Source organism: Leucoraja erinacea, chromosome 30 (assembly GCF_028641065.1).
Source record: "Leucoraja erinacea ecotype New England chromosome 30, Leri_hhj_1, whole genome shotgun sequence".
NCBI classification, from domain to species: domain Eukaryota; kingdom Metazoa; phylum Chordata; class Chondrichthyes; order Rajiformes; family Rajidae; genus Leucoraja; species Leucoraja erinaceus.
In genome coordinates, this window is record NC_073406.1 from 6,487,689 (window position 1) to 6,508,646 (window position 20,958).

At 40.4% G+C, this 20,958-nt stretch overlaps 1 protein-coding gene across 6 annotated transcripts in view; it reads left to right on the forward strand.

Annotated features, from left to right (window-relative positions):
* Positions 1–20,954, forward strand: part of zgc:154075 (uncharacterized protein LOC556929 homolog) — a 132,299-nt gene extending 111,345 nt beyond the window's left edge. For 5 of the 6 annotated variants that reach the window (XM_055659296.1, XM_055659294.1, XM_055659292.1 and 2 more), the window contains 2 exons: positions 8,215–8,379; positions 17,022–20,954. In XM_055659296.1, coding sequence (XP_055515271.1) covers positions 8,215–8,379; positions 17,022–17,144 — 288 coding nt within the window. In that variant the 3' untranslated portion in view covers positions 17,145–20,954. The remainder of the gene's footprint in view (positions 1–8,214; positions 8,380–17,021) is intronic. The other variant, XR_008725861.1, reaches the window with a different exon arrangement.
* The last annotated feature ends 4 nt before the right edge of the window (positions 20,955–20,958 follow it).

A 20,958-nucleotide genomic window follows, 5' to 3' on the forward strand; every position in this document is an offset into this window, starting at 1 on the left:
AGTCTCCAGCTCCCTACCTTTCACTGTGAAGGTCCCACCCTTGTTTGACTTCCCAAAATGTACCACCTTCCACTTATCTGCATTAAACTCCATCAACCATTCCTCAGACCAACTGATCAAGATCCCGCTGTAATTTTTGATAACCATCTTCGCTATCTATAATAGCACCCACTTTAGTGTCATCTGCAAACTTATGAATCATGCCTTGCACATTAACATCCAAATCATTGATTGCAATGCACCCAACACTGATCCCTGAGGCACACCACTAGTCACCGGCCTCCAGTCAGAAAAACATCCTTCCACTATCGCCTTCTGCTTCCTTCCATGAACCTAGTCACCTCGCTCTCCCTGGATCCCGGTTTAATTTCACCAGTTCTCTTAGGAGGCATCAGGGATATAAGTAGTCAGAAAATGGGCATTGTGATTTGTAATAAAGATTAATTATGACTCTTCTTCAGACAAGCAGTCTGAAGAAGGGTCCCGACCAAAAACTTCACTTCCCCATGTTCTCCAGGGATGCTTCCTGACCCACTGAATTACTTCAGCACTTTGTGTCTTCTTGTGTAAACTAACGTCAGCTATTCTTTGTTTTTACATATTAATTTTAGGGATTGCGTGAGTTTATCAATGAACCATAAGCATCTTAAAGAACTAACTTCTGCTTCTTGTTTGGATGTCATAATGTCAACATAAATTACAGTCAATTTGGTCGTCCTCAGTGCCCTGGACGAAGGATTAGGGCAAGTGACATCTTGTAAATATACACAGTATTGCCTGTTATTAGTGTGTGGAGTAATTTCAATAATTTTCATCTCTCAGAGAGTGGAAAAGCTTAATAGTCCTCACTATGTCGAATATATGCCGCTGAGGAAGGAAGATACATTCTCTGTCAAATCACTTCTGTTATTTCTTGATGACATTAAATCCTGGATGGCCCTAAACTTTCTAGGATTTAATGAAAAGAAGACAGAGGTGATATTGTTTGGTCCCAATGGCTGCCGTGAACTTCCCCCTGTTGACTTGGGTCCCTTGGCACGGTATGTGAAGCCAACAGTTTTGAACCTGGGTTTTAAGATGGACAGTGATTTTAAATTGGATCATCAAATAGGCGCGGTAGTAAAGTCCAGCTTCGTTCATTTAAGGCAGCTGGCAAAGGTGAAGCCCATTCTTGAGCGGTAGCATTTTGAAACAGTAATCCATGCCTTTATCACGTCTAGGCTGGATTACTGTAACGCACTCTATTTTGGAGTTGCTCGATCTTCCCTGGCTCGTCTCCAGTTGGTTCAAAATGCTGCTGCTCGCCTTTTAACTGGAACTCGAAAGAGGGAGCACATAACGCCAATTCTGGCCTCCCTCCACTGGCTCCCGGTGTACTTTCGAGTTCATTTTAAGACTCTTTTATTTGTTTTTAAATCTTTAAATGGCCTCGCCCCGCCTTACCTCTCTGAGCTGCTTCATCCCTACGCTCCTGCCCGGTGCCTCAGGTCAGCTGATCAGCTGCTCCTGGAGGTACCGAGGTCTAAGTGGAAGCTCAGAGGGGATAGAGCCTTCTCTGTTGCTGCTCCGGTGTTATGGAACACTCTGCCGTTGCACATCAGACAGGCCCCCTCACTGTCCATCTTCAAAACCAATCTTAAAACCCATTTCTATTCCTTGGCTTTTGACCCTGCATGAGACTTTGCCCCTGTTTTAGTGTTTTTAATGTTTTTTTTTTATTTTATTGTTTTTACTCTCTTTTAACGTTTTTATTGTCGTGTAATAATTTTTTGTCCATGATTAGTCATGTACAGCACTTTGTTGCAACAGTAGTTGTTTTTAAAGTGCTCTATAAATAAAGATATTATTATTATCATGTCAAAATTGGGGCTTTTGGGGCAGTGTACTGAAGGATATCCTTTGGAAAAACAATAAAATAGTGGATAAAAATAGTGCATTAATATCCACAGCTGCATTATAGCACTGAAATTCCCTGTCCAGTCCCTTTCATGTAACCAGTGGCAGACTGGGTCTAAAAATATTGGTTGCCAGGAGACAAAGGGGGCCCACTTCATCAGGGGCCCACTTCATCAGGGACCCACTTGCCATCGGGCAAGTGGCCAGTCTGCCACTGCATGTAACTGCCAGGTTGAATTAACAATGTGTTTTTCTACTCCGCTCAGTGGATGTTCCAGTTGGTAGGCTAAAGGTGGTGCTACTGACTTCTTCGAGCGAGTAAAAATGAGTCTCTAGTAGATGTCTCTATACGCTTCTCTATACCCTTTACTCCCAGACACTTGTGGTGCTCAGCATGTCCTTGCCTGTCACTGCTGGGTCTCTTCTGCATTTTTACTGCTTTCTTAAGTATGACATTAGTAGCTGGGTCACCGTACCACCCTGTGTCGTTGAGTATTGCTGGTACTGAATATTGTCAGATGATGGTAATTCTGCTGGGAGCAAAACCATAACAATCCCAACCAAAGAAAATGTGCCAGGCGTGGAGGTGGGGGTGAGTTAAAGTTTTACCTTGTATTATCGGAAAATAAGTGTGTTGAGAATCACATCATGTGTGAGTTAGAGGGGAGGGGGAGACCTGTACTGATACCCTCTTATGGCTGCTGACTATCACCATTTGACAGAATTGCAGCCCAAGAGTGGAGAGCAGCCAATGAATTGACAAGAAAAATAAAATTAGAAATGTAATAGTATGATCTGAAAACTCGTTGTCAGCTCATGAGGACTCAACTCCTCCCCTCCTGTCAGAAACAAGGTTGTTTTTGATGAAGGTTTCCGCTATTCAAGTAACAAAGGAAGAGCATTTATGGCACAGCCGACAGATCACGCTGAACACAGTATCGGGTGTGTTTTCCTGACAGCACAATTGTTTGTCAAAGTTTCATTTCTAAACACAAAGTACTATAAATAAATCAGACAGCTGAGATGTCTCAGTATAATGGTTGTCTATCTCTGTCTCTGAAATAATTCAGATATTGTACTCCTGGAACAATTGATATCATTATTTTCATATTTGCTATTTACTGCTTTTGTCCCACATGATTGCAGCTATTTTCCCCATTTTCCCTTGCTGGAAATGCTGCTGCTTGCTGGGGATTGATCCATTGTTTCCAGGTTGTCATTTCTCAAATGTGGATACAGGTGATGATTGGTAATCTGAAATTATGAAGAGAGTTGTGAATCTGTGGAATTCTCTGCCACAGAAGGCAGTGGAGGTCATTTCATTGGATGTTTTCAAGAGAGAGTTAGATTTAGCTCTTAGGGCTAAGGGAATCAAGGGATATGGGGGAAAAAACAGAATGGGGTACTGGTTTTGGATGATCAATTATGATCATATTGAATGGCGGTGCTGGCTCGAAGGGCCGAATGGCCTACTCCTGCACCTATTTTCTATGTTTTTATTTCGCATAATAGACAAAAGATTGAATTATATTACTGGCATATTGCTCATTTCTCTCCCCTTTTCTGGAACTCTTTATCTTTCCCAGGCACAGTGGCGTAGCTTGTAGAGTTGCCGCCTCATAACACCCGAGATCCGGGTTTGATCCTGATCTCATATGCTGTCTGTGTGGAGTTTGCACGTTCTCCATGTGACTGCGTGGGTTTCCTTTAGGTCCTCGAATTTCCTCCCACAACCCAAATGTGTGCGGATCTGTAGGTTAATTGGCCCCTATAAAGTTGTAGGAAGTGGATGAGAAAGTGGGATAACAGAACTTATTTGAACGGGTGAAAGATGGTCGGCATGGACTCGGTGGGCCAAATGGCCTGTTTCCGTGTTGAAACTCTAAACTAAACTATTAATGGAAATGTATAGTGTGTAGGAAAGAACTGCAGATGCTGGTTTAAATCAAAGGTAGACACAAAATGCTGCAGTAACTCAGTGGGACAGGCAGCATCACTAGAGAGAAGGAATGGGTGATGTTTCTGGTCGAGACCCTTCTTCAGACTGTCTACCCTAGAACTGTACAGCACAGAAATGTGCCCTTCAGCCCACAATGTTGGTTCCGAACATGATGCCAAGTTAAACTGAATTCATCTGTCTGAACATGATCCATATCCCTCTATTTCCTGCATTTCCATGCAAATCAAAAAGCATCTTAAACACTACTACCATATCTGCCTCTGGCAATATGTTCGAGGCCCCTATCACACTGTAAAAAAAACTTTCCCCACACATCTCTATTAAACTTTCATCCTCTCACCTGAATGTCTCCCCTATCCATGCCTCTCATAATTTAATATACTTATATCAAGTCTCCTCTCAACCTCAATCCTGGTGTCAGTCTCCATCTAGAGTCTGCCTGATTCATAATATCATTATGTCATTGGAAATGCTCCTGGGATCCCATCACAATGTGTCTATAGCAGCTGATAGTTTGATGGGAATTAAGTGTCCCAGAACCATGTTCTTGATGAAAAATCAATGGGGATGGATCCCATGAGGGAACGATGAGGCACTTATTATTGTGAAGCCACGCTTGGAACAGATGGTGCTGCGGGGAATTTGCCTGTGTTTAGACTGACTAAATGCAAATTAACTATTTGCTCAAGAAATAATTAAAAGAATATAGAAATCTGGCACCATGCAGAAAAATGCAAGGCGTAACAATGTGTTTATAAAAAAATGTTTAGAAGCACAATTTATTCTTAAGTTAATATCTATTTCAAGTGTAATTGGTTAATTCAGATGAATGTATAAAATGTTATTCTTGCCCTTTTTAAATGTATCTTCTAAGACTGTCATATCTTCCAGTTCATGCAACAAGTGCTAGCACCATGATCTACTGGGGCAGATATACCATGGCTTAGATGTATAGCAAAGCTCCCTGCACTTGGCATTCAGGTCCCTTTGAAATGTTTTATGGGTTCAAAAGATTGGTTTTATAAAAGTAAATGTTGGTCGCGATGTAGTTCCTTTTCTCACCACATGATGCTTTCACACAGTGGAATTTAACTTGCTCGCATTGTTCTGTCAATTTACATAAAAGACTGAAAATTCATGCAGGTGCTGCCCAATATTCTACCACCTTGTGTATGAAATGCAGTTGTCCTCATCTTTTCTGCTCTTGAAAGCTGTTTTTTTACGCCATCCGTTTATTTTTAGCTGTCCCAAACAACTAATAGGAAAAGATATCCCATTCCTGAGCACTGCTCCTTCTTGGAAGCAGGACCACAGCAAGCTTGTCCATGTAGCTGCATTGGATGAATACCTCGTATTCATTCAATTCAATCGACATTCAACGTATTTTTATTATATTTTTAAACTTATATAATAAATCTCTCTTGGTAGCTCAGAAGATTAATCCAATTCCGTGATACACATCAGAACGGTTCATTCTGAATCACTGGACAGGTAATCGATTTCTATCAGAATAGTCGGCCACTGTGTCACTTTACTGCAAATTGTTTCAAATTTCTTATTTTTCTACTTCCAATTTCCCAAAGCACAGCCTCTGCCACCAAGGACAAAGGCAACATGTTTCCCCGCAGGTTGCACATCTACCTGGTTTGGGAATATATTACTGTGTCTTCATAGTCATTGGTTTTAAATCATGGAACTCCATATTCAATAGCATTGTGGCTACAATAACTTAACACTACCTACCAATTAATTTAGGAAAGAGTTATAAATGATGGTCAAGCTAACATTGCCAACATCTCCAAAATGCGGGAAGAAAAATAAGATTCATAGTACAAAAGCAAATTAACTAAAGATGACGGACATCTGAAATCAAACTGGAAAATATTAGAAATTCATAGTAAGTCGGGCTGCATCTGAAAGGAGAGAAAAAAAAAGTGAATTTTTCAAATTGATTGCCTTTCATCTGAATGGTTTTGAGGAAAGTAATTAACCTAAAATTCTTCTCTATTTTTCTGTTTATGTATTCTGCTTAAAGTGCTAATCCAGCATGTTCTGAATTTATTTCCAATTTCTAATCAAACCAAGATATGCTGATAGAAACAATATGTGAGCTTCTGTCCTCCCTGGGCCCTTGTGGGACTAGGTTGCGTTGTACTGTCTCCAACAGTTGAATAATCTGAAATCTGTCCTTGTTTTCGAAGACTGGCCACTTGGTCAGGAACTGGCACAAACAGGACTGTAGACAAGGAAATATTAATAGTGGCAAATTAAGGGAAGGAGAGAAAATTGGCAAGGAAAACAATACAATATTATCAAATACGCATGTACTTTATTTTTGGTTTTCATAGCACATACCCAGAATAATAGATCTTTTCTCCGTTTGCCTTGCTTCTGCTTACTGGAGTTATCTAATGGCTGCACAGGCCAAGTGCCAGTGAATTTAAGTTGCATGTATTCGATATTTGCAGCAACAGTGTAATTATTTGTCTTATTAATGCTATCTTCACTCAATGGGTTTAGCCATTAATCTAAAATACACTTTTAGAAGCTTAGTATTTATTACCATCATCTAAAGGATTGGTTTTGGGAAGGAAAGTTGATGATATTGTGGATAGCAAGGCAGGTTATCAAAGACTACAGTAGGATATAGATCAGATGGAAAGTTAGGCAGAGCACTGGCAATTGGAATTTAATTTTGATGTGCAAGGTGATTCATTTTGGGAAGTTCAAGAGTGGTAGGATAAATAGTAGGGCATTAAGGAATGTTGATAAACCTCTGGGTTTAAGTCCATAACTCCCTGAAAGTAGGAGTACAGGTAGATAGGGCCATAAAGAAGCCATAACAAATGCTTGCCTTCATAGATTGAGGCACAGAATATAAAAGATGGGACATAAGATTGCAGCTTTATTAATTCCTAGTTAGACTGCATTTAGTGTATAGTGCACAGCTTTAGTCAACACGCTACAGGAAAGATGTGGTTGCACTGGATAAAGATCAAATAAATATTTATTTCTCGGAATTCCTTTTGATAACTTTCCCACCATCAATCATCATCATCGACAGTCACTCGAAACGAGTATGACTGTCCTCTCATGGGGGACGCTTGTGCATGACTTTGTTTAACGGTGGTGAGACTGGTGCACTGACAGCCACCACACGGTTCTTGACAGATCTGGGTCAGAACCCAGTGGCATGGAATCCAAGACGACCGGGGACCCTATTCTGCTGCAGCCTTCATCCGCCTTCCCAGCCATTGTGACGCTCCACTAAAGTTAGCATCATCCTCCTCCTGTTCCACCGTTGAGGTCTTGGTCTCCATCAATACGATTATGGTAGACTGAAGGGCACATTTCCATATGACTATATGATTCACACCAATAGTCTGGGCTCCGAGATGGGGTTTTTCTTGACATTGCTATGGGAATTTTCAGTGTTGTTCATATTGATGTTCTGTTCAACTGCTCATCACTTCAATCAGATGAATGGAGTTGGAATTTCTCATTTGGACAGGATCAAAAGTGCCTTAAAATCTTTTAAAAGTGATATAATTGCATTTTTGGCTGTTTATTGTTTGACTAATGTTCTGGACATATTGTTGAAGTTATTATGAAGAAATGTTGCAAGTAAATTTGAGCTCAGACTCGTGAATATGGCTCCATGTTATTGTTATCATGTTTGTTAAGCACTTGGCATAAGCCACCAGTGGTTCAGAGAGAGGAAGTAGAAATCTAGCCCTCACAAACCATTTAAGGGATAACTAACTTATCTGGTGAGGAACAGGAGCCTTTGGACCCTTCAACATAGCAATAGGACCCTTCGAGTCTGTGATCAGTATCTGCTTTTGCTCTATACTATTGTTTTAGTGAACAAAAATCTTCCAAGGTCAGATTGAAAAATAAAATGGACCTAGGCAGTTTTCTTTTTAATGCAGGTGGGTTCCATCACTCTCTGTGTTTTAAAATCTGTCCTAAATTCACCACTGGAAGAATTGGCTCAAGCTTTAGACCTTATCCCTTAATCAAAGACTCCCAGACAGCAGAATTTATTCCTTCCAGTGAATAGCTAAACTCAAGTTACCCTTCAGTATTCTAAATTTCAGAAAATTCAACCGTAGTTTTTCAAATTTCTCCTTGTAATGTAACTTAAGCCCAGGTATCAGTCTGATAAATCTGCATTCCAAACATCCTTCCTTCATTGTGGCAAAACCAGTGCTTGATGTGGCTAGAGCATAAACTCTACTTTATTTTCTTCACCTTCCCATGTGATTTTGTCCGAGTGTTCATTATTATTCAGGTTATTATTCACGTTATTCTTTGCTATCATGTTACCTCACATTTTCTACTTTCTTGTTTTGTAGGGTGAGCTGTCAAGTGAGGGCCAGCATCCCGTGAAAGTTTTCGATTTCCTCACACAGACTAAAAAGGAGTACCCCTTGGATTATTCTATACTGCAGCAAACTCAGCTGACAGGGCATGGAGGAGCTGACTATTATCTGATGGACAGCTTTATACAAGCCGTTGCTGTAAGTAACTTTATAATTATTAAAGATCCTTTGCTTTTTCTCCTTATATTGAATTCTACATCGCTTTCCCTCTCTGAAGGTTTGTATGATTATTGCAATGGTTATTATCAAGTGTTTGCTTCATTCATTGAATTGAAATTGTTTTTAAGATAAAATTTGTGAACTTCGATTGAGTTTGGCAATCCAGCACATAACTGAGCAGTGCTGCATTGCTGGAGACGCTGAGCATTGGATGATACTTGAACTGAGATCTATTCTGGTGGTTGTGAAGAAGAACAAGGAGTTTCCCTGGTGAACATTCCTTAACTAACAGCAGCAAAACAAGCCATTCAAATTGTTTGAGATTTTGTTCTGCACAAAACGTAACTTGCCTTTGCTTGTGTGGCAATTTTGACTTAAAATTAATCATCAGGGCAGTGTTTTATCTATCACTTGTTGCCCTTCCTTCCTTTCTATCCTTTTAAACATTGCATCGGAGTCCTTAAGGTACAAACTGTTTAAAAAATTGTCCCTTGTTTGTAGGGTAGTGTTAGTGGTTGGCTCGGACACGGTGGGCCACAGGGACTGTTTTGCACTGTATCTCTAAAGTCTAAGTAGAGGACATTAGGCTGCCAGTGCAGCACAACTAAATTCACGTTACCGCTCAACATGTCCAAGCATGTGGATTCCAAATAGAGTAACATGTTACGGAACAGGAGCTTGGTTTGAGCTTGATACAAATTCAAATAATATGGTGATAATTAATGAACAGTAACTGCGTACTAGTTTAGGAGCACTCCTTGTTCCTGTACTAACAGACAGGATGGGAAAATCAATTAGAGCTCAGGCTGTGGAATCAGAAAGAAACTGAGAGCAAAAGCAGAGAACAAAGGTCAGGCAGCACCAATAGAGAGCAAAACAGAGGTTATGTTTCAATCCAATGATCTTTTACCTGAACTAGGAAAGGATTGATTTCTAACTTCTAGAGTCAGTCAGAGTCATACGGCGTGGAAACGGGCCCTTTGGCCCAATTGCCGACCAACATGCCCCATCTACATTAGTCCTGAGCCTGCTTGCGTTTGGCCCATATTCTTCTAAACCTTTCCTATCCATGTAGCTGTCCAAATGTTTTTTAAATGTTTCCGGACTAGTGTCTTGATTCGTCTCATAATTCAGGCTTTTTTACTCCCACCTGGCTTTTCCTTCACGATAACAGGAACATGCATGCCCTGAACTCTCGTCATCACACCTTTAAAAGCATTCCACTTTCCAAACATCCCTTGCTCTACAACAACCTACTCTAATCAAATTTAGCAAGTTCCTGTCACAAAAAGTTGGCCTTGCCCCAATTCAGAATTTTAACTTGTGGGCCCGCCCTGTCTTTATTCGCAACTATTTCAAGGCTAATAAAACTGTGGTCACTGGTCCCAAAAGGTTTGCCCTGGGACATTGCAGTCACTTACCCGTCCTAATTTCCTAAGAATAGATAAAGCTTTGCCCTCTATCTTGTCGGGCTCTCTACATGTTCGCTGAGTAAACTTTCCTGAACACTTTTGATAATTTCTATCCTGGCACATTGACAGTCAGTCGCAGTCGCCATTGGGAAAGTTAAAATCCCCTACTATGATGAGCCTATTAGTCTTATCTGAATTAATAGACCTGAATTCTTATTTTTATTGCTGCCCGATTTGCTATTTGCAGCATCCTCAAATTTCAGGTATATTTAGTTTTTTTTTGTTTTCTTGGTAATTGAGTGTAACCAACCCAGCTGAAATATGTCCCAGACTATTTATTAAAAAACAAGAGAGGCAATTGTGAAGGTTCCGATTACAATTTGTTAATCCTCTCTGGAGTGTTGGTCAATGGTGCTAATTTTGTAGTATTCTTTAAAGAGAGAGGATCCGATAAACGAAGTAATCACAGACCAGTTAATTTAACTTGGAACCTATTCTAAGGGATAATAATAAACTTTTATGTACAAAGGCACTGATTAATGGGGAACAATCTGTGTGGATTTATTTAAGGGAGTGTCATGTCTGATTTTTTTGAGGAGGTAATAAGCGTACATGAGGGCAATGTTTGCTGTGATTTTAACAAGGCGTCTGACAGAATTTCACACTGCAGGCACATGGTTTTAATGGAAAGTGACAAGTCAGCATATAAAGGGCAATAGTTACATAGAAACATCGAAAATAGTTGCAGGAGTAGGCCATTCGGCCCTTCGAACTGGCATCGCCATTCAATATGATCATAATTGATCATCCAAAACCAGTACCCCATTCTGTTTTTCCCCCCATATCCCTTGATTCCCTTAGCCCTAAGAGCTAAATCTAACTCTCTATTGAAAACATCCAATGAAATGGCCTCCACTGCCTTCTGTGGCAGAGAATTCCACAGATTCACAACTCTCTAGGTGAAGAAGTTTTTCCTCATCTCAGTCCTAAATAGCCTACCTCTTATTCTTAAACTGGTACCCCAGTTTCTGGACTCCCCCAACATCGGGAACATTATTCCTGCATCTAGCCTGTCAAATCCCTTAAGAATTTTATATGTTTCTCCAAGATTCCCTCTCATCCTTCTAAATTTCTGTGAATATGTCCAGTCGATCCATTCTTTCATCATATGTCAGTCCCGTCTTCCCGGGAATTAACCTGGTGAACCTCAATAGCAAGATTGGCCTACCTCAAATTAGAAGACCAAAACTACACACAATACTCCAGGTGAGGTCTCAACAGGGCCCTGTACAAGTACTACTGCACTCCTTGCTCATATACTCAAATCCTCACGCTATGAAGGTCAAAATGCCATTTGCTTTCTTTACTGCCTGTAACTCCTAGTTGATGGGTGTTTTGTGACTAGAAGGCTGCCACAAGGCCCAGAAAGAAGTAGGTCCTTACATTATGTAAAATATATTAATGATTTAGACTTGAATGCAAGGGACTCGATTATGTTATTTGCAGACGATATATCTATAATAATTAGCCGTGTGGTTGACAGAGAGGAGAAATGTTTGCACTTGCAAGAAGGTATCGATGGCTTGGTTAGCTGAGCAGAAAAGTGGCAAATGACGTGTGAGTTAATGCATTTCAGTAAGTGAAATAAGACATGGGGATTTAAAAAACTGGCAAGATGTTGAGTTGTGAGGAATCATAAAGGGAGCTCTGTTCCACAGATTGTTAAAGGTAACAGGCAAGTTAATTAGGTGGTTAGGAAAGTATTTGTGTAATTTTCTATTATTAGCCTTAATTTGTAGGATAAGAACAGGGAGGTTATGCTAGAACTTGATGCAATATGTTAAGCCATGGCTTGAGGACTATGTACAGTTCTGGCCACCACACAGATAAGGACGGGATTGGAATTGGAACTGGATGAGGAATGAGGAAAGATTGGATCAGGTGGACTGCTTTCCTTGAAATGGAGGGTGCTCTTGTCCAGTGCTTCTTAAACTATTTCAGTGCCATTCATGCTTGAGTCTTATCACTAAATTTCATTCACCCTCGACTAAATTTTCTTATTTTTTGGTAATTTTCATCTTATTCTCCCTTGTGTATAATTTTATATATACCGGTAATTTATTTTGTCGCATGAGCAACAAACATAAATTAATTTCTTATGTATTTTTTCCAACTTTTTGAACATCGTAAAAATATGTAAAGAAAACTAGGAGCGAAAAAAAAAGTTTCATTACCACCATAGTTGGAAAATCATTCTATTAGAATGATTTAAAAAAAACATTCTAACATCTAAACACTGGGCTTCAGCCCTATCATACCCTTTTGGGCTCTGATTACTGCAGTTTTTTTCTTGGAAGACTAGTTCAAGAAACCATGGAGCAAGTGATGTAATATATTATTATCCAACTAATATAACTTTCTATTACTCTCCCCGACAAAAGCTCACAATATCACCAAATATCAACTTTGGCAGCTAAATTGCTACACAAAGTAAAGTTACGGTTCAAAAGTTGCCTACGGTGATCCTCCAGTGTTGTCATTTATACATTTATGGTCCCATTAGTTCGCCTGGTGTTCCCTAAAAGGTTATATTTCAGTAAATTTGGGAAATATCCTGCTGCTTTGAAATTAGAAAACCATTGGTAGAGAGAAAAAAACATAAAAATTCCAGCTCCACTGCCGTTAAAGCCAATAAGAGCTTACTAACCACTTTATTGGCAATGCCTTTTTTAAGTATAGAACAAAATATCTAAATATCTAAATAAATTAAGTCATTCACCCTTCATTCACCCCTGTAGTTTAATTCACCCCAAAATAATTTAATTCGCCCTTGGGTGAACCATTCGCCGGTTTAAGGAGCACTGCTCTAGACATATAAAGTGATGAGGAACTGAGATAGAGTAACCAGGAACGCTCTAATTTCCCTTAATAGAGGGATTTAAAAAAAACAAGGTCATATTTTTAAAGTAATTGGTTGAAGGATTAGAAATAATCTGAGGCAATTCTGTTTCATCCCTTGGGTCATAGTGATCTGAAATTCATTGTCCAAAGAAAAGAGAGAACCCTTTACTACTTTTAAAAAGCACACATGCCTACTCGATGAGCTGTGACCTGCAGCCAAGTTGTTCGAGTTTATCGTCATATGCACAAGGACGATGAGGTAGAGGTAAAATGATAAATCTTGCTTGCAGCAGCATTACAGGCACATGCACTCAGACAAACACAAAAACAAATTATTGATATATTAGACAAAACTTTTAAAAGAAAGAAAACTGCAAAAAAAACTACACATGAGTGTAAAACGCAATTAGAAAAATAGGCAAGTTCATGGTAGTGTATGAGGTGTTCCATTTCCAAGGTGGGATTAATGTTAGTGTTTTACAGGTTGGTTCAATAATATGTTAGTTGTAATAAAGTATACGTTCCTGAACCCAGTGGTGTGGGAATTCAGACTTCAAACCTCATGGTAGCAGCGAGAAGATGGTATCGACTGGAGGGTAAGGGGATCCTTGGTAGATGCCAACTTTGAGGCACCCTCATAGATGATTTCAATGGAGGGGAAGGCTGTGTCTTTGATGGACTGTGCTGAGTCCACCAGTGTCTGCACCTTCTTGAGTAATTGTGTGTAGGGATTGCCATACCAGGCCACAACCAATCAGTCAGGATACTTTCCACAGTACTTCTGTAGATGTTTGTTAAGAGTATTCTGAAATGTGCTAAATACCTTTCCGAGTGGACACCGGAAAGCTCCCTCCTCGACTCTCGGGGCTTCCAAGAAAGTAGAGTCACCAGCTTGCTATCTTCATGATTACACATGGAACTAGTGTATGGGTGATCATGGGTCAGCATGGACTTGGTGGGCCGAAGGGCCTGTTTTCACAATGTATCTCTAAATTTTAACATAGCATAATTCTCACTTCTGTTCCCAGCTTGATAACCTTGCAAATCACCTCTCTAACAAAACCAACTAGGCCATCCCCTTGTTTAATATGCCTCTGTAGTTTCCTTTCTGTTTGTGTGCAATAGTGTCTTGCTTTCTCTTTTGAAATTACTCGGTGATTAGATGCGGGTGAGTAAAACTCCATTTTACCAAAATACAGGTTTTACAGAATACATTACCCTGCTGTAAGGCTGCACTGCCCCCTGGTGGTTTCTCGACATCAGTACATGTGCTCATTCCCCCATGCACCATGCAGAATATAATTTTAGTGCCATTTTAATTTCAGTTTGGAAGTCCAAAATGTGTTTATCTGGACTGTACAGCTGGCTTGATAGCTTCCCCTAACCGTGATACTTTCCATGTGCCCTGCCTAGTGAAGGCAAACATTATTTATTTGTATCCCATTAATACTTCCCGTGATAATGAATGGATCCTGTGCCAACACTTTAGCGGTTATCAGATCTTCTTTAAATGGAAGCAACAATGCACGAGTCATGGGCCAGTCAGCCAAACATTGGTGATAGTCAAATAAGAAAAGAAAATTCTACAACATAGAACATTACAGCACAGAATGGGCCCTTCGGCCCACAGTGTTTGTGTTGAACATGATGCCTAGCTCAACTGATCTCATCTGCTTGCAGATGATCCATAATCTGCTATTTTCTGCACTTCCATGTGCCTATCTAGAAACCTACTAAATGCCACTATTGTATCTGCCTCCACCACCACTCCTGGTAATGCATTCCAGGCCCCCACCACACTCTGTGTAGAGAAAAAACAAAACAAAAAAACACTTGACCCGCACATGGCCATTAAACTTTCCTCCTCTCACCTTGTTGCTATGCCCTCTAGAGTTGATCATTTTCATCCTGGAAACAAGGTTCTGACTGTACCTTATCCATGCCTCTCATAATTTTATATATTCTTCAATTCTATCAATTCTTCCCTCAACCTCTGACACTCCTTAGAATACAATCCAAATCTGGAAGAAAACTAGCCTCTCTTACAGGAGAAGTATGTGATAAGACATTTGAGGCGGCCATCAAGGTAAAGAAATGCAAAATAAATGGTAGTGAACCAGGTTGGTTCTTCAATGGTTCTTTATTGTCACGTATGCACAGTACAGTGGAATTCCTTTGCACAACCACAAATGGACAGTCGTCACAATGTTGCTGGTGTTTAAAATTTTAAAAACCCAGAAAACACAACCAGTCCAAGCGCCTGTCCACATGTTGGAAGTCCTGGAGCGCTCCTGATCCAGGAAGCCTGCAGGCCCGAGACCCGACGTCCCTCTCCTCTGCCGACCACCCCCTGTGTCCCAAGGAGCGCCTCCTGTAACCGACCTTGAAGGCGCTAGAGATAATACCCCGTCCCTCTCCTACCAGTCCACACCTCAAATCCATCGTTTCCAGCGGCTCTCTCCTCGACTCACCAGTCTTCGGGGGTTCCAAGCTTCCCCCGCATATGACCGTTGGGACTTTGGTATCGTCGGCCACTGAGCCCGTCCTTGTTCCTTGTTCTCGGTGGTCCTTGTCTGTCCGACCTCATTCTCTGCATCATTACGACCTATGGGCTTGTTCTCGTTCGTGGCGACCACAGGGATAAAAGGTGAATCCTGGGGGGTATTATCAAAGGGAAAGGGGTGAGAATTATACAGTTGAGGGAGAGAAAGGGAAGCTCATGCCCTCTAACCTCATCTACCGCATCCGATGTTGTTGATGTGGCCTCCTTTTTCTCAGCGACACCAAGCATAGACCTGGTGCACCGTCTGCCAAGGCCTATTGGATCTCCCAGTTGCTAATCATTTTAACTCTCTTTCCAATTGCCATACTGATCTTTCAGTACTGGGCCTCCTCCAATGCCAGAATGAGGCCACATGCAAATTGAAGGAACAGTCATATTCATATTCCGCTTGGGGAGTTTACAATGTAATAGTATGAACACTGGTTTCTCCAAATTTAGGTAATTAAACTAATCCCCCCAACCGCCCTTTTCCCTCCATCCCCCACTTCTTTCTTTCCCCCTATCTTCTCTTCCCTGTGCCCCACCTGGACTTACACCCATTTCTCCCCTCCCCTTCCCCCCCTCCACCTACATTCCTTCATCTGGCTTCACAATTTACAACTCTGCTATCCTTATCCCACAATTTTTGTTTTTTCTTCTCTGGTCTTTATCTAATCATTTGCCTATCACCCCCCCCCCCCCCCCCCCCTGTATATAACCTGCCAGGCTTTAGCCTGCCGAATCTCTCTTCCAGCCTTCTCTCATCCCTTTCAGTCTGAAGAAGGGTCCTGATCCATAACGTCGCAAATCAATATTCTCCAAATAATTCTCCAAACCATTTACGGTTCTCTATTCTTCTGACTGCCTGGACCAGAGAAGAAAAGATCAGCAAGGAGGGAGTTAATAAAAGTGTTGAAATTTGGAAACGCAAAGAAGTCATTAACCAGAGATATAGATCTTTTGCAAATATGTAGAATGATTAAAGTGGAAATAAGCACCTTTTCTTCACTATCTAGAAATAAACACTCGAAAGTTTGGTGGGATTGGAAACTTTGCACATTAGGGTTAGATAAGCACTCAATGTGCCAAGGTTGCAACGTGAGAGCTGTAAAGGGGTATCAGATGGACTCAGTAGGTCCCAGCTATGCCTGCATTTTTACATCGATATCCTACATCCGTGCAGAAAGCACGGATATTATTAACTTTACCATTGACTTCCACTCAGCCCTGAAATTCACCTGGACTATCTTGAACACCTCTCTCCCCTTTCTCAATCACTCTGTCTTCATCACAGGAGACAGATTATCAACGGATGGTCGAATACAAATCTATCAACTCCCATAGTTATCTGGACTACACTTCTTCCTACCCTGCCTTCCCAGAGACCTCACTCGCATCTTTCTCTTTTTCACCCCAATGCCTTACTTTTCCCTATTTGCTTTCTCTAACTTCACCCTTTTTACCCCACTACCTTTCTCTCCTCATTCTCTTCCCCTCCCTTTCTTTTTTGCACCAGTTCCTTTCTCTCTGCCGCGCTATCTCCCCACTTACTCTCCTACCACTTCCCTTCACTCCAACCACTTTCTTTTTCTCCCCCAATGTCCTTTTTTATCACTGCAATTTTATCTCTCCTCCCCCCCACATTCTCTCTTTCTCCCTTGCACTCTCTCACCCCCACCCTCTCACTCTCTAATACAATATGACTGAAGATTGCTCCACCAGAGCCTTCGTCTGTGCAAATTCTCATTTTTGTTTTTGTTCTGCAGGAGAATAATCCATCACTGATCATGACTGGTCCTGAAGAAACCTTGGCCAGCCACCTGCTGGTGTTTGATGCCGAGCGTGCACGAAGGGAAAGTCGCATCATCTACTGTAATCAGACAGAATGATAATAGCTGCAAGCACCTCAACATGTGGGAGAAATTTGAGGAGTTTTCAGGATTTATATCTTTCACTATATTCCAGGTGTACATTGCCCTTCAGTTGCAGTAGGGAGTAAACCAGGTTTGGTGTGAGCTCTAATCTTTAACTTTATTTCCCCAATACTTAATTTGAAAACCTACTACTTTTGATTAGGCAATGGAATTGAATCCGATATTAAGATATTTGTGTATATTTATATTAATGGAAAAAGATGGTTGTGGATATCAGTGAACAATAGACCAAGATGTAAGTTCTAATTAGTAGCATCATTGATTGGGGGTGAATTCAATTGCCTGACATATTGAGAAATTAAAACAAAAAGATAGGTCAATGTAAGACAATGCAATAAATGGTAAATGTAACTGGGACCGGGAGTACATTAATCATTTGAGAAATAGAGTAAATAATCAGGAAACTCATTCATTCTTATTTGCCTCTGACTGAATCTGGTTAAAATGACATCTGTCTGAAAACAACATGAAAAGAGAGAGGACGGGCTTATGTCATTGACGTTAAATAGGTTTGAATAGTATAATTAGTGCTGTAACTGGATCCTGACCTGAAGCAGGGCAATGAACAACAATTCTAGGAAAATTATTTACTGCAAATTTTTTTTCTTTTCACAAAGTATTTTCATATGTGGTATGGCCAGATTAATATTAAATGTGAAGGATTAGAACTGTCCAGTACTGCTTTAAAGTGGAAATGTAAAGGAAATATGCACCGAGGACTACTGTAACTCGGAGTAAGATTGGTGTGAAAGGGCAATGAAACTTTCCAGGAATCTTTGTGGAAAAATGTTGCCTGAAGTGTATCAGTCAGTCTACATCATCAGCAAAGTGACAGATAGTGGCAACAACAGTTACTTCTAACTACATATAGTCCACATTAACCAGATAACTGATGCCCACTCTGTGTTCCACCAGGACCAGTCGCTGAGCTTCAGAGGTGAAGCAAAGTGACAGCATTTGACTGATTGTGGCATCAGGAGGCCTGGTAAACCTGAAGTCATTGGGCATCCAGAGGAAAATATTCCAGTCCTTAGAATCATAACTCACATAGTGTAGTGCAGAGGTCAATTATCACAGCCCCCAAGACATCCTGCAGGACTTTCCATGGGCTTTGCCTTGGACCTACCTCATAAGATTGGAACTGAGGATGTTTGCTGCTGATTGTTCAATTATATTTGTAGTTTCTCAGAGAATGAAACAATCTATGCCTGGTCTTAGTAAGACTGCAATAACATTCTATCATCAGCTGATAAATGGCAAGTTACATTTGTGCTACAAAGGTGTCAGACAATGATCATGTCCAACAGTTGGAAGGCTGATCATCTACGTTTGGCAGTCAATGGCAATACCGTTGCCAAAAGCTCAACATACTGTGGTGATGAGCAGATCAGAGCCTCGGTATCCTATACATGTGACTAGCTTCCTGACACTCAAAGCCTTTCCACAAGGCACTCAGTGCGATGGAATATTTTCAACTAGGTTAGATGAGTGCAATAACATTAGGAAGTTTGACAGCATCCAATACTTGACTGATACCCCAACCGCCATACTATGTATCAGTGGCCCATAGTGAGTACCATCAATGAAGTTACCACCAAGAATGAGTTGGGCTCCAGGCACAGAGGAATATCATTGCCTGAATTTTCCAACAAATTGCACACCATTCTGGGAAATATATTGGTGTCTTCTCATCATTACTTCATCTAGGTCTTGGAAAAGCCCGTGCTTCAGCATTGTGGGAGTATCTTCAACAGAGGATGGCAGTAAGATGGTTCCCCTCAAGGGCAATTATGGATGGCAGTAAATAATAACATTGCTGGCAAAGCAGAGATCGTTTTTTATAAATCTAGTTCTAGACTGAACTGAATTGTTAATCTCAACCCAGGTAAGAATTGAGGTACTCCATCCAATGGAAATCAGGTCAGCTTTCTATTTATGGCAACATCTTGTTAAAAAATATCATAGTGCTGATAACCATGGTACATAGAACATAGAACAATACAGCATAGGAAAGGCCCCTTCGACCCACGATGTCAGTGCCGAACATGTTGCCAAGTTAAACTGATTTCATCTGACTGTACATAATCTATAGCCATCTATTCCCTGCACTTGCAACTGCCGACCCAAAAGCCTTTCAAATGCCACAATGGTATCTGCCTCCACAACCACCCCGGGCTGTGCGCTCCAAGCTCCCACCACTCTCTGGGTAAAAAAAAACTTGCCCCGCACATCTCCATTAAACATTTCTGTGTTTTCTGTCTGGAGAAGGGTCTCGACCCGAAACATCACCCATTCCTTCTCTCCAGAGATGCTGCCTGTCCCGCTGAGTTACTTCAGCATTTTGTGTCTATCTTTCATTAAACATTCTTCCTCTCATCTTATAGCTTTGCCCTCTAGTGTTGAAAATTTCCACCCTGGGGGAAAAAGGTTATGACTGTCAACTTTAATGTAAAGTTTAATGTGCACGGCCATCCTCCCCTATCTTCACCCAATACATACAAATTTATGTATATAGGCTCGTTCTTGAATACTAGTTTGTTGTTAAGAAGGGAGGTGTAGTTTTGTGCATTTTTTAAGTCCATTTTTACTAGGGATGGATACATTACTACCAAAACAATTTAATTGTCCGTAGCTAACTGCCCTTCCACCACTGCAGGCTGCGGAAATGCTGCTTTCACTGTGCTGTTGGGTAGGAAACGGTCAGACTTTGACCTAGAAATGATGATGTAAAGCCAATACATGTCCACCACAAGACATGTGTGACTGAGGAAACTTGGAGAAGGCAGCATTTCTCTTCCAGTCAAGAAGCCATATGTTTTGGGGAATAATATTGAAGGAGCCTTGGTAAGTTAATATGTGATACTGAATACTGATTTTTTTTTTTGTATCCATTCATTAATACTGGGATACAACAAATGATTGCATGTCTGTTTCATCTCTGCATGAACCAGACTGGGCAAACTCTTTCTGAAGCTGAAACATGTTATGCAAAAATATTTGTTTGTTTGGAGTTTGTTTAATGATGAAGCAGACAGGGTGATGTTACTGTAGAGGTATTCTTATAATATTATAAACTGCTTATAATATATTATATTATATAATATATAATTATGTAATATATATTAGCGGCTAATATATTATATGTGGCTGTTGTTTTGTAGAGTCATCAACCTAGCCTGAAAACATCAATGTGTATTTATGTAATTCCCATAAGTTTAAAATATCCTTTTAAAAAAGCATAATCTGCCAAAAATAAATAATGGGATGGAATAATAGTTGATTTATTTGCTTACTTTGACACTACTGCTTTCTCTAGGAATGGTAAAGGCACAAAATTCCAGATTTTGCCATTAGGTTCAGGAAGAACTGTTAATTACAGATGTGGCTGGACAGAGGCACAATAAAAGCTATTCTTAGTGGAATATAAGCATATATATTGAATTGACATAAATACATTAATGATCTCTGGTGTGTAGGTTTGTTCTTGTAACCATGAAAGATAATTAGCATCTTTAATTATGAGTGTGAACATTTACTTGAATATGCTAATTCAAGCATCATGAATCCAAGTGAATTGAAATGTTTCTCCATTATTAATACTGTGAGGGGAACCAGTTCACTATTATTGATTTTCGAATTATGAGAAATCTATTTAAAAGAAGCAATGCAAGTAAAAAGCCACATTCAGCATGGTTGTAATGTGTTACTCAAGGAAATAAATGACAAAATAACTTATGTAAACAATGAAGTATTGTAAACAATCAAGTGT